Raw genomic sequence first — 13,969 nt, 5'->3', positions numbered from 1 at the left:
AGCATAACATAAATGCTTTTTCAACAGGCAAGTAGTGAGATACTATATTTTACCTTCACATTATGCTTAAAGCTGATTATTACTTCCCATTTATCTTTGCTGAGCTCTTCCACTTCAACATTGCCTCATTTGTTTCTTTGATTTAATGAACACTTTTCCATAGATCAGAAGAATAAGGAAAGTATTGCATGATCAAAAAGTCTTACCTAAGTCACCTAAGAGAAACTATAACAAAGAGTACGCATGAAATTGAGAGATTGAGAAAATAAGATAGTGGTGTTAGTGATAGTGTGGTAGTTAGAACATTTTCATAAGCAGAGCTTTCTAGGGGCTAAAAACCTGAAAAATTAGGGTTCACTTGTCATCGTATCTGTAAATCTTTGAACAGTGTTTTTAATGTATCTTGAGTACAATCATACAACTTTGATTTGAAATTTGAAATTATAAAGTAGATGCTAAAAACTCAGCACTTTTTAGCATCTGTAACTTTTAATATATCTTTCATCATATCTCTGTATATTACAGCTGTATTTATAACTTGTACAGTTATAATTACAGTATTTTTATAACTTGTACAGTTATAAAATTTAGAGTATAGGTATTGAATGCTTGTCAAAGTATGGATGTTAAAATTGTTAACAAAATAAATGATAAGTCTTCTTCTATACTATACACAAAAGAAAAAATCACTTTCCCAGTATGAGACTCCCATTTTTCTGGGCTATTGCAGAACAAATTCAAAATTAATATCCTGTTCTCCATAACTTGTTATGGAAGAAAAGGTAGCTTTTGGGAAGGTCTTTCCCACCTGGGTGCTTGTACTCTAAATTCATTTTGCTGTTCAAACAGTACAGAATGTCTGATCCTATCCCTTTCCCAGGTTCCTGAGAAGAAAAGGTGGGTAGTACAGGGTTTGTTACTGATATCATTTGTGGCTTTGGGAAGATTTCAGGAGTGTGTTTTGTTCAACTCACTTTAATCTGCAGATGTGGTGCTCAGGGACATGATTTAGCGGTGTGTTGTTAGAGTTAGGGTAGTATGGTTAGGTTGCAGTTGGACTTGAAGATCTCGAAGGTCTTTTCCAACCTGAACAATTCTATGATTCTGTATATATTTTCATGTATTAGCATACTTAGGAAAGCTTTTCTTTTAAAAGAGTTTCTCAATTTCATCGGTTAGTGGGAAGAATTTCAACAGTTCAGAATCACAGAATATCCTGAATTGGGAAGGACCCTTAAAGATCATCAGTCCAACTCCTGGGATCATGCAAGACTACCTGAAAATCAAACTGTATTTCTAAGAGCATTGTCCAAATTTTTCTTGCACTCTGGCAGGGTTGGGGCCATGACTGCTGCCTTGGGGAGCCTGTTCCAGTGCCAAGTCATCCTCTGGTGAATAATCTTTTCCAATCTGACCCTCTTTTTGATGCAGCTCCATTCTTTTCCTTTGGGTCCTGTCACTGTCACCAGAGAGCAGAGATCCCTGCACTCTCTGTGAGGAGCTGCAGACATCATGAGGCCTGCCCTCAGCCACTTAGCTCTGGGCTGAACAAACCAAGGAACTTCAGCTGCTTCTCATATGTCTTGCTCTTTAAACTCTTTCCCATCTTCATTACCCTCTTTCAGATGCTCTCTAATAGCTTCATGTCCTTGTTATACTGTTTGCTCTCAAAGCTGCACCCAGTGCTCAAGATGAGGCTGCACCAGTTCAGAGCAGAACAGGACAATCCCTTCTCTCAGTCAACCTAGCAGTGCTGAGCGTGATGCATTCCAGGGTACGCTGGCCCTTCTGGCTGCCAGAGCACACTGCTGATTCACACTGAACTTGCCATCAACTAGAATCCCCATATCTGTTTCTGCGAGTCTACTCTTCAGCCACTCATCCATCAGCCTGTATATATATCCAGAGTTGCCTCGTCCCAGGTGCAGAGCCTGGCACTTGCTCTTTTGAATCTTCACGTGGTCGTTGATCAGTAAGCCCACCAGTTTGTCAAGAGCTCTCTGCAAGGCCTCCCTGCCCTCGAGGGAGTCAATAGCTATTTAGCCTTGTCCAGAAACTTACTTAGTGACCTTCAAGTCCTGTGTCTGTGTCATTGATGAAAACACTGAAGAAAAACTTGCCTTAAAATGGCACCCTGTGGAAGCCCACTAGTGATGGGCTGCCAGCCTAATGTAACTCTGTTTACTATAGCCTTCTGAACCAAACTCATCAGCTAATTATTGAACCTACCTGTATGTATGGTCCAGAACATACTGTGAGAAACAGTATGGAATGCTTTGCTGAAAACGAAAATTATATCAGCTGGCTTTGCTTGGTCAACTAGGTGAACAACTTTTGTTATAACAGGAGATGAAGTTTCTTAAACAAAGTTTTCCTCCTGTGAACCTGTGTTGGCTCTGACCAGTGATTGTGCTGTCTTTCAGGTGTTTTTCAATGACTTTCAGAATAATCTTCTCCATAATTTTGTCAGGAACTGAAGTGATACTGGCAGGTCTGTAATTACCAGGGTCATCGTTATTGCCCTTCTTGAAAACTGGGACAGTTTTGGCTAGCTTTCAGTTGACTGTGGCCTCTCCAGATTCCCAAGACTGTTGAAAAATAATTGAGAGAGGTCTTGTGATGACAGCAGCCAACTACTCTAAGTATCCTGGGATGAATTCCATGGAGCCCAATAGATTTATATATGCATCCAGCTGGAGCAACAAATCCCACACAGATTCAAGGTTGGCTGCAAAGTCCATTACAGGAAGTAGACAATTTTAGGAAGTGTTTCTCTTGACTGTTTTTCCAATTTAGAAAGATTACAGAATATATCTCTTCCCTCTTAACGTATTCTAAGTCTCAGGCAGTTTTCTCTTTTTTTATCAAAGTAGAGGTTCACTGGAAGCAAAGGTCTTTTCTGTGAAACAGCAAGACTACAGAGATCTATGATGGGTACTGACGGGAAAAGGTAAAAGCTTTACTGAACAAAATCCTCTCTGTGACCACAATGCTCCAAAGAATAAAAAAAGACAGGGACCGTTGTCTAGGAATGAGGCAAACACCACACACAATGACACATTTACTCTAGTGTTTGGTGAATGGTTTGCATTGATATCCATGTGCTGGCCTGAAGCGTGAAGATATTATTTTTAGTGCAAGGTTTCTTCTTTGCAGCTAATTATCTGAAATGATTTTATTATTCTGTTAAAGTTGATAGTTTCATAGCATGAAAATTTAGATATCTGTTCCATGCCTTGGGATGTAATGTGAGGATATGCGGTTTACTTAAGGGTGTAAAACCTGCTCAAATAGTGCTAGACTTCTAGACTGTAAGATAGAGAAAGCCAAATCTATTGCACTTATCTACACAGGCTGTTGGAGACAGCATGTGCTGTGTGCTCTGGTACTGCCCTAGGAAGTGGTGGTAGAAAAGGGCAAAATTTGTGCTAGGAATCGTATGGGCAGTTAAGCAGTAGAGATGAATGCTGTTTCAGTGCTGCATTTTGTGTGGTTCTGTTTTGCTTAGCAGTATAGTTCCAGCCACAGAGACTGCAACACAAGCCCTTAGGAGAAACCACTGGAGATACATAGCATACTATTCTTGCCAGTGCCTTTCTATAAGAAAGCAATAGTGCAGTAGAATAGAGGTTCAAAATGTGTCTGACAGAAACCATTCCAAAATTATCCAACGCAGTACATGATACTTTGTCTTGTGCCTTGTTCTGTGGCACCTTGCTTTGTCCAGTCCCATACTATGTGGTCCCCTTGTGATCCCCTTTTTTACCTTCCTTTTCATCCCTCCAACACTTTCACTGTCTTCCTCACAAGAGGGGATACTATTTGCATAGAATGTTGTGTTCCAATACAAAGAATGGCAGAGACTAAGCACAAGATGTGCTTTCAAGTATACTTGGAATCGTAGCTGTAGTTACTCCTAAGGCAGTGATTTGTAAACACAGGATTAAACATAAGCACAACAGGACACTGCACAGAAAAGTAAACAAAAGAATAATTAAATTCTGAATTTCTGTCATAGGCCATAAAGCTGAATCTGTGCTTGAGAAGCTTGAAATATACCAAAGATATGAAATATACAAAATTCAGACTTAGCTGCCAGAGGAAGAGTTCACAATATTTGTTGGGTTTTTTTTATTGCTTCTGCAATACTTAATCACTGTGATCTGATAGCATAATTGCATCAACTGCTGCTGTCACGTATACTCATAAGAATGGCAGTCAGTATGTCAGTAACTATTTATTTATTTATTGTTTGCTTCCTTGTTTCTGTAATTACAGCCCCCTGTATGTTGTAATGTTAGGTTCATTATAATTTTTATTTCAGGAAAGTGTGTGCTTCTGCGTGTGTAGGGATCATATCTGTGTAAAGAACCACCCTTCACTGTTATATCAATGGAATATTTCAAAAGTAAGAGGAAAAAATTCAATTACCGCTGTTACCTGCAGCTCCCTTGTTTCCTCCTCCGCAGCAGAAGCGTGGTATGAGAGAACCTAAAGAGAAGAGGAGCCCTTAGTACAAAAAAAAAAAAGAGCAATGTGGTAAAACAGAGGGTTTTAACAAGCAGAATTTTCAGTATGCAGCTGCATTACATTGCTCTTGCTGATGAAATGTAGTGTCCCTGCAGGGCCCGCTCTGCTTTTAAGGAGCTCTGAAAGCATATGGGGAGAGATCTGCTATAGCACAGAATCTTTCTGATATAATTAGGTCAAGAAAACATAAATAGTTCTATAAATGAGAAAAGACCTCTGATTTTTTCTTTGGAAAGTTTTCATGCCCCACTTTCAAAGACAAATAATTCATGAAAGAGCTATAATTATGAGCCTGACATTGTTGCTATAATAATCCTTTCAGGAGTTTATTCAGACATAAAAGAAAATTTTGCCTTAACTGAAATTTGGCAGAAAAAGTCTGAAAGGAAACATGTTCATTTTAAATTAACAAAATAAGCTCTTATATTTTAGCTGTGAGAACCCAGAAAATTAAAATGTTACAGATTTTTTTTTAGCAACTAAAGGATAACTCATTTTATAAAGAAGTCAATTTAGGTATTAACTTATAATCTTTTTCCATTATGGAAGTTATGGTTATGGACTTCATACCTTATAAAGTGTTATGGTAAGAGAAAGAATAGCTAATTTGCCATGTAACCAAACAGTCTCTTTTTTAAAGCACTCAAATTCTTTTAGCAATAATTGTACTACCTTTTTATTTAACATGATTTTATACAGGTTTATGAGAGAGTGGTGATGTTTTTTTTTAGAGGCTACAGGGTACATAATCCACATTTTAGAATCCTCCAAATACTCTACGTAAAGAATGTTAGGAGATCCAAAGTCTACAAATTTTTCATTCAGCTTCAAGTTATCACCTCTGAGTAATTCAGCTTCTCTAACTAAAGCCTTCTTTTAGCTATTAAACTTGATAGTAACCAATTCAATGGCTGAGGCTAGATGATGTTCATCTTGATATGGTTTGATGGAGTTTTAGGAAATTGCTGAAAACCTACAATAATGCTGCTGTTACTCCACAAACCAGTTTATCTAAAGGACTGAGCCAAAATCATCACAGAAAACCTCAGACAAGAAAAGGAAGCCCCTAATCCTAAACCATTTCCTCTTCCTACGCAAGAGAACAAACTATGTTGCCAACGTGTAGCCTCATATAGAGGAAAAGATGTTCAGTACACTGCTAACTCTCATGAGTCGAGTTAAAATACAGTACCAAATAAAATAGTCTTCTGGGAAACATGGAAACAAGCAGAAAAATTCCTGCAGAATTCATCCGGCCAAATGCTGTTCTCATGAGGGGAGAACAATCTCTATTTGTATGAGTAGTTGCATTTATTTATGTGTAGAACAGACAAGGTTTGGAGAATGAGTATCTGTTTTGTGCCAATTATACATCACCTAGAGCTCACCTCTAATGTCACCATCTGTTTGGCCATTGCTCTTTCTACAGCTTCATACATCTGTGTATTCTGGATTCCCAAGCCACAAAAGATGACAAATGCTTCCAGGAACTGCTCATCATTTCTGTTGAAAGCCTTGATCTTGCCTGAGTTTTCTTCCATCTTATTGACAAGCTGGCAGACCCCTATGTCAGGATAGAAAAATGTGAAGAAGTAATGCATAGAATTGTCAAAAGATCACCTATAGTATGGAACATCAAGAGAATTACTAAGTCCATGGTAGTTTAGCCTACAGCACAAACCACCAATCTACATAAAAGTTACACATAGGAGTGCTATAGACTTTTTTTTGCCCTAATGCTTATTAGATTGATTTCCTTGTATTAAGCATAAATCTTAAAGCATAATACTTAGTGGACCTAAAAAGCACTTATTAGGATTTACAAAGCAAAAATGTAGGTGAAATTCTAGGGTAGTTGTCATCCTGACTATTATTATTAATAGAATTTTAGATTGATATAATCCCTGAAGGCAATTTGTCCTTTGGAGGCTAATTAAATTTTTGTAAGCATGCCAGAAGAACATTTATGAAAGTCAGAACACCGGTACACAGAATTTTTGCTTCCTTATTTGAGTCAGTACTGGAAATTTTTTAAAATAAATGAACTTAACAGATAATGACCAAGTTGAGGCTCAATGCTCAATTGCTGACTCTATGAATATCTGATTGAATTACAGCCTGCTTCAAAGATTACTGAAGTCATCAAAAAGCATCTTAGTGAAATCAGATTGTTAGCCTGAAAATGGTAGGTAGTTGCATCTGTTTATTTTCTGTTTATTTCTTCTGAGTACTGCCAGACTACTTTGTGTACTTGCAGTTGAGGGGCCTGATAGATAACTTCTACCAAGCCTACCGATTAAATCTTCACTACCATTTTAAGCAGATGGGAATTCACTTATATACCTCAGTTCAGCTTTACCTAGTAGATGGCAGTTTTTGGTAAGAAAGTAGAATATGAATTAAAGCAGCTGCTTTGTAAGTCAAAAACAGTTTTTTGTTGTCCAAAACAGCTGTGAGTGAAATTATTGTCTTAAGCATGTCCAAATGTTTCCTCATCTCAAGAGTGTAAATACTAGCAGTTTTAAGGACAAAAGCTAACATTTTCCTACTCAGTTGTAAACAAGTGTCCCAGTGAAAATCTCAGTTGCAAACCAATAGATCTAAAAAAAATAGTAATTGGAAAAATCTTCATTTGATATAAAATGTAATTGCTTACCAGTCTGTATGCTTTGCATATTTTATAAAGAACATTTTGCAGATGAAACAATAATTGATTAAATATGAATTTTACCAGCAAAAGGGGAGATAACTATTTAGTCTGATATTTCCAAAACATTGTCACCAGCTTTCAGCTTTTCTTGCTCTAGCAGAGCTACCTGTAATTGAAATAGGCTACGTGAACAGAATCTGAATGCCTCACATTTTGCCATCTTAAGGCCAGAGAAGATGAATTTGCTTTCTGCTTATGGATAGGGATGAAATTATAATTAACACTATTTTATAGCAATACCAATATTGAACATTATCAGCAGCTGCTCTAAGGTCTTATCAGTGCTACTGTTTTTTTTAAATATGGAAGTATTTCTAGCATTGTAGTACTCTTTTACAAATTAAGAAACCTCACTAAGGAATTTCACTGAAAGTAACATGAAGGCTGTAAGGGAGCAAGTTTGTATCTGCCCTTTTACAGTAAGTAGAAAAAAAGGAGGAAAAGAATGTTGCACACACATTTAAACTATGTTTTTAGAAGAACAGTGGCCTTGCACGTAGAAGTCTTAATGTCCAAAAGCAAACTATGAACACTGACCTATATTCAGATTATGTTCTCATCAGGGAACTGTTATTTTAGTGTCAGAATTTCCTCTAAAGAGATAAGAATATTACAACTGTAGCTGTGAACCACTGGACAGGCATTGTGGTATCTGAATATTGCAAACAGGATTCTGACTTAATGGATTAGTAGATCTTTAACTGGTAGTAAAAACAGATCATTTTAGAGAATGAGGATTCACCAAAAACAAAATTATCTGTTCCTGGGAAAAAGAAACAAACTTATAAAACTCAGGGAAAATCTCATGGAACTTACTTTCAGACCTTTGTTTAGTACTGTTTATGATTTTATAATTATTTCCATAGCAACAGTGATGTAACAAACACAAATGAGAAAGCCATAAGAGCAAATGAATTCTTAGAAGTTAAAGCATTTGGATAAACATAAAAGCCTTTAAAAAAAAGTGGGAAAACTACAGCAAGTATACTGTGCAGAATTTAAGACTCTTCAGTATTTTTCAAAAGATTCCCCAAAACATTCAGGGGTCCATATATTAGAAGTAAAGAATTCAGAATTCTTTATTTATTTTATTTATTTATTATTTCAGAATTCTTTTATTGGGACATACAAAACCAAAGAAAGATTCAGTAAAGTTTTCACCACATACCTGAAAAATGCACAAGTCAGGAGAATAAAAAGTTCACCTCTCTTCCAGTAAGATTTGCTTGTTTTTTTCTGTGGAGAGCTTTTCCCACCCTCACCCCTCATCTGCACATTCCACACCCCAAGTTCTGGTCTTGGGCATGCTAATCTTAAAAAAGAAAGAAGACTTAAAATAATCTTATATCATATATATTATGTAAAAGGAACTTCTGGGTTTTGCCCCCAAGAAAACATTTTGGCCTTATCCTATTAAAGATCTGAACATTATCTGTGCTGTGAAAGCTTAAAGGACTTAGAAGATCCCATTGCACAGACTTTTTTGAAAAACCCACCTAAAGGGGTACCCTGACTGTAACTCATCTGGAAATTCCACAGGAAATAAACAGAAGATCTCCATATGACATCAGATGGAACTGTTTTATCAACAGTTAACAGCACAGTAAAATATCTCTAATTAAAGCTCAGTAGTCCAATTTTTATCTTAGTCTTCTAGAGTCTGGTAGAATATATAAACAAAGTAATAAAAGAACTAATAGAGGAAGCTGATAAAGACATTTTACAGAACTCAATTCTGAAAAGACAAGGTTTCTCTTTCTGTTTCAGGAAATAAAATAAGATCTGTCTTTGTGGAAAAGAGATCTCAGGTTTAGTATAGATACTGATTACACAGTTTTGTCATAACTCTCAACAAGAATTACGTGAAGATGATTAAAAATGCACTCTTGGAAGATTTTCTTGCCACATTCTGTAAAGTTGAGGAAGTTGCATTCACGGTACTACCTGGGAGTCAGTATATTTTACATTCTGTTTTATTGGGGAGCTTACTGTTGCCAGCATAGCACACTGACATGCATTCTAATTCCTATGGTACAGGGAAGTCCTGGTAATTTTCAGAAGCATCATTTTACCCTTGTCTGAGGTGAATCTGAAACTCACTGAAAGACTCAACACACATTAAAGCGTATTCCCTGAAGTGTTAGGATTAGATCCTCCAAACAATTCAGGTGTTTATCCATATCTGAGGATCCAGACCGTGGCTATCTAAGTATTTTTATTATTATTTTGAATCTATAGAAGTGGTGAAGTATCACAAGAGTGTTGTAGATACTTGGTAACTTGTAAGGTAAGCAACTTGCAGGCAAGTTTGCTATGGACTTGTTGGCTGGAAGCATCGTAAGAATTTTCCCCCGCATTTGTCGCTGAGATTGTACTGTGGAACACAGAAATATTTCCTTGAAATGTAAAAAAAATTTTTTTTGGTAGAAGTATTTTTTGTAAAGATACCTACCTATCACCTTATTCTTTTTCCCATTTTTTATTGGTGTACACAGCAAACTCTTTATATGTTGACTTACACTTTCTGCATTGTCAGTCTGTTAAAAAACAAAAAAACAAACAAAAACACAACAACAACAAAACATAACAGTTACAATTTTTAAGACCAGTGCTTAAGGACCTGAAGTGAAAATGCAGAGTTGGGGGTTTGCATTATTGGTTTACACGTTCCTTCAGAAAGCAAAAATGGCTTTGAAGAGTTTGCACATCTTTGGCTAGATGGTGTAATAAATACTACATCTAATACAAACATTGGTGAATAATAATATAGGTAATGATGATAATCACCATTCAGACTTTCCAAGGACTTTCCTAGCACAAAAATGTGCTTAAAATGTGTTATTTTTATAATAGGTTCTTTTGCTTCACTTTCATGAAAACAACAATCCTGCACCAAGATGAAGTGTTCCACTGCATGCAGCTGAAAAGAGATCAGCTGGGCTTTAAAACACCGTTCTACTCTCATCAGATGAACAGCTGTGAGATTATCTGATCTCTTCCATTTCTAGCATCACCCTTATACTTGCAGTATGGCCATACAGGTTATAAAAGCAGAGTTCATGTCATTAAGCTAATTGTGTATTTTGTGACACTAAGCTTTTTGTAAACCCTATCAGTTTGTTTGGGATGCCTTAATTAACCTACCAATGCAATGAAAGGTGCCCTGATGAAGATCAAATTATGATCCAAAGACTGACCAGTTTTCCAAGTAGGTAAACATTCTGCAGTTTTCCAAAGGCCTTTTAACCTTGCTAGGTTGGGTATATTTTGCTATCAGTTTGTTTCAAGCTCCAAGACAAGGACACTGAATTTATTTGTGAGGCAGGAGTGTGGATGGGTGGAACAAAATAACATCTTTTTCAAATATCTGGTGAGAAAATGACCTAGTTTTGTTCTGTAGCTCTTAGTTCTAATAATAATGTGGCAGTTGCTGAGAAGTAAATTAGGGCCAGTCTCTAATTGTATGTGGCACAAAAGATGTGCACACACTAATATTTCAGATCAAAGGGGTTGGGTGGATTATTTGTTTGTTTTTTTACTACTGTCGCTTTGCTGTTTGGTGCTCTGCAAAAGATTGAAAACTTTATTTGCAGGCAAATGCACAAAAGCTACCGTGCTTGTAAATGGAAATAGGAAGTATGAGTATTTGAAGAAAATATTATGTCATGATGGATACTTTACATCACTATGGAAATTTACTATTTAGTAGCTTACTATCAAAAGGATAGATGGAATAACTCAGGACTATGAGGGAAGCAACATAGCTCCTGATTAAAACGTGCTGATCACCATAAAAGTTCTCCCTCTTACTCCCTGTGCCTCCCAGCTTACAAGCTTAATTATAGTAAGAAGAGTTTCTTTCAGGATTCTCTGTTGAGAGGAAAACACAGAATTACAATTTTGCATTATATTGACAACAACTTTCAATGCACCCATGTCTGTAATCTGAGTCTTGTCAAGTGACCTTCCCTTCTAGCACTCCAGTATATGTTCGGTAGCACATCATGTCATGGATACATATCTGATGAATTGTAAAGCAAAAGCTTCCATAGCAAGTGAAGTTGTTGCTTGTCCAAAATGGCAGAGAACTTGCATGCGTATCATTAAACTTTGCCAAAATAATTAGGGAAGGGAGAGAATAAAAGGGAAGGAACTTCTGAGAGTCTCCCAGGAATCACAGTAAGCTTCAGAGGATTACTTTGAAACCTCCAACTATTCTTCACTTAAATGCTTTCCAGAGAATGTAATGCAAGCTCTCCACGTCATGGTGTCTAATTATTCACAAATGGATGCTAAGCTTTTTTAGTAATGGCTGTAGAGATATCCTGCTCACTTTGTGAGCACTGTACTATTTCTGCACTGATAATGAATTTTACAAAGGAAACATTAGAAGTTTCTTTGTATTCACAAAATTCTGTGACCATTAAATTAAAAAAGCCAAAAAACTAAGGGGAAAGCAGGACAGATTTGAAAGGTAAATAGAAAAGAAAATTTCTGAATTACAAATCTAAGCTTATTTTACTTACTGTCCAGGGAAATCTTCTGTCTTTGCAGACGTCTGGGATGTTGAGAGGCTCCATTGTATTCTTGACATACTGAGCATACATATAATTGATTTTGTTTGTATCATACTCCCTGAAAGATGCAATATTATTTTTATGTGCTTAGTCATTTCATTATGCAAAGCAAGTAATTATAAATATCCTTTATTCGTGGGGCCAAGAAAGATAGAACCAACAGCAGGATAGTGGAACTGAGTTCAAATCTTGTACCCTAATCCAACTGTCATTGCAAAATGACTGGGAGGATTAATTTATACACTTCACCATTTCTTTAATATTCTAAAATGTTAGCACCAAACTTTTCTACCTGTGTACTTCCTGATTGATTGTACATTGTCTAAAGCTCTAATACAGTTCCACAGTTATTTGATTTAGCCACACGCTTTGGACTTCGTTTTCAAATACATATAAATAGATTTCATTATCAGAAATGCTCACTAAAAAAAAGGTCAAAGATAGGGAAATATGGAAATCTTAATTTTCTCTCTGGACACTACATCCGTAGTAGTGTACTTTTTATAGGACTGTGTCTCACTATTCTGACAATATTGGTATCAACTGCTTGTGATGACAGTCAGGTTATGGAGGCGGTAATTTTCAGAACTTAAATAAAGGTTCAGATTAAATTTTGCCAACTATGTAATCTGATTATTTGAATTCAACTGTTTTTACATTTTTCTCTTCCTCCCAGTTAAAATTCTTAGTCATTTCTTGAAGATGACTGAATCTTAGAACTTCAGGACCTTTCTTTTTTCAGTCACATTTCTTGAGTTATAGCCCACCCTTAGGTTGTAACAATGTAGTTTAGACTTGAAAAAGTGACGAGACCAAGCCTTGTTCCCCTAGACTTCCCAGTGTGACAATTTGTCTATACATGTTTCAGGACAAATCTGCTCCACAGCAGATAGCAGAAATATGTGGTACCCAGTGGGATGAGATGTTACACAGGTCTTTTATTATGAAAAATAATTTTAAAAACATAATTTCTTTAACATTTTATGGTGGTTAACAAAAGCTTAATTTAACTTACCTCTTCTGATTTTCTGCTGAATCTTCTAATTCCTCAGCTTCCATATGAAACACACTAGAAAATGAATCCTGAAAAAAACAAGAGACTATTTTAATTTCTATATGTAGATGTAACAACTTAGAGTAGTAGTATTTGTGTGAAAAGGCTGTTGCTGTTATCAGCATCTCTTCTGTAATAAAGATAAGTATAAAATTGTTCAACTTTGTTTCATATCAAGCATCAACAGTACAGAATTCTGTGACGAAAATATTTTTGATATAACATTTCATATCACTGAAGTATCTTGAATCTCTGCTGATCACTCTGAGAAGAAATGATATAAGCTTTTCTGTCTATCTCTGGAAGTTCCAGACTTTAACAATCATCCAATTCTAGACCAAGAGTACACAGTATCTGCTTTGTTGGGGAGATGCTTTTTAAATGTTTTGACAGATTTGTATTCCTTTTCACACAGGTTTCTTTCCTGTAGTTGAGAATCTTAACTGTAGGGAGAAATTAGTTTCTCTCTGCACTAAAGATGCAAACTACAGACTGGAAAGTAGGTGCTAGAGTTTGGTTGATACGCAGAGACAGTGTGACTACGTGAATACATACATTATGTACATTCCTCTTCTGTATTCTTGTGTGCAGCACTGACTCTCTTAAATACAGTGAGAGAGATTATTACAAAATAAAATCCTGCTCCTTTTCTGCAGCCTACGGTATGCTCATACCTCCTCCTCTAGGGAATAAGCACTTCTTCCTTTAAATAAAAACAAAAACAAAAACCACTCACAGTACAATCTTCGTCCACTATGAAAATGGTACACCTCTGCACCTGCATGAAGGATATTATAGTGGCAGTTATCTTCTTCAGAATTACTTCCAAAGACTGCTGTTCTTCAAAAATAAGGCTGGCAAGATCAAGAAGCACCTGGAAAACAGGTCTTTGTGAAAATTTGACTAACTGTGATGAAAGCAGTAATTCCAGTTACTATGTTATGATTCTTCCCCTGTTCCCTGAACCAAGGAAGTAACATGTGCATCTATGACAAAGATTAAGCTTTGGCTCTCATGGACACCACAAAGCAGCCATAATTAATAGTCAGTTTGACATGTTTGATGGAAGAAATTGATAGCATACTTAGCTGTTTGATG

At 36.3% G+C, this 13,969-nt stretch overlaps 1 protein-coding gene across 2 annotated transcripts in view; it reads right to left on the bottom strand.

The window, feature by feature from the left end:
- The window catches only part of PDE5A (phosphodiesterase 5A), a 56,081-nt gene that overhangs the window by 15,641 nt on the left and 26,471 nt on the right, over positions 1 to 13,969 (bottom strand). The window contains exons 6-11 of one of the 2 annotated variants that reach the window (XM_065736830.1): positions 13,608 to 13,745; positions 12,833 to 12,900; positions 11,767 to 11,875; positions 9,693 to 9,777; positions 5,919 to 6,094; positions 4,432 to 4,491 (exon numbers count right to left, since the gene is read on the bottom strand). In XM_065736830.1, the coding sequence (XP_065592902.1) occupies positions 4,432 to 4,491; positions 5,919 to 6,094; positions 9,693 to 9,777; positions 11,767 to 11,875; positions 12,833 to 12,900; positions 13,608 to 13,745 (636 nt within the window). The remainder of the gene's footprint in view (positions 1 to 4,431; positions 4,492 to 5,918; positions 6,095 to 9,692; positions 9,778 to 11,766; positions 11,876 to 12,832; positions 12,901 to 13,607; positions 13,746 to 13,969) is intronic. The other variant, XM_065736831.1, reaches the window with a different exon arrangement.

This window comes from Cyrtonyx montezumae, unplaced genomic scaffold (genome assembly GCF_038088225.1).
Source record: "Cyrtonyx montezumae isolate F1298 unplaced genomic scaffold, pur_monq_1.0 scaffold_2, whole genome shotgun sequence".
Taxonomy (NCBI): domain Eukaryota; kingdom Metazoa; phylum Chordata; class Aves; order Galliformes; family Odontophoridae; genus Cyrtonyx; species Cyrtonyx montezumae.
Note: the sequence above shows the minus strand (reverse complement) of the source record. Positions and strands in the feature narration are given on the sequence as shown.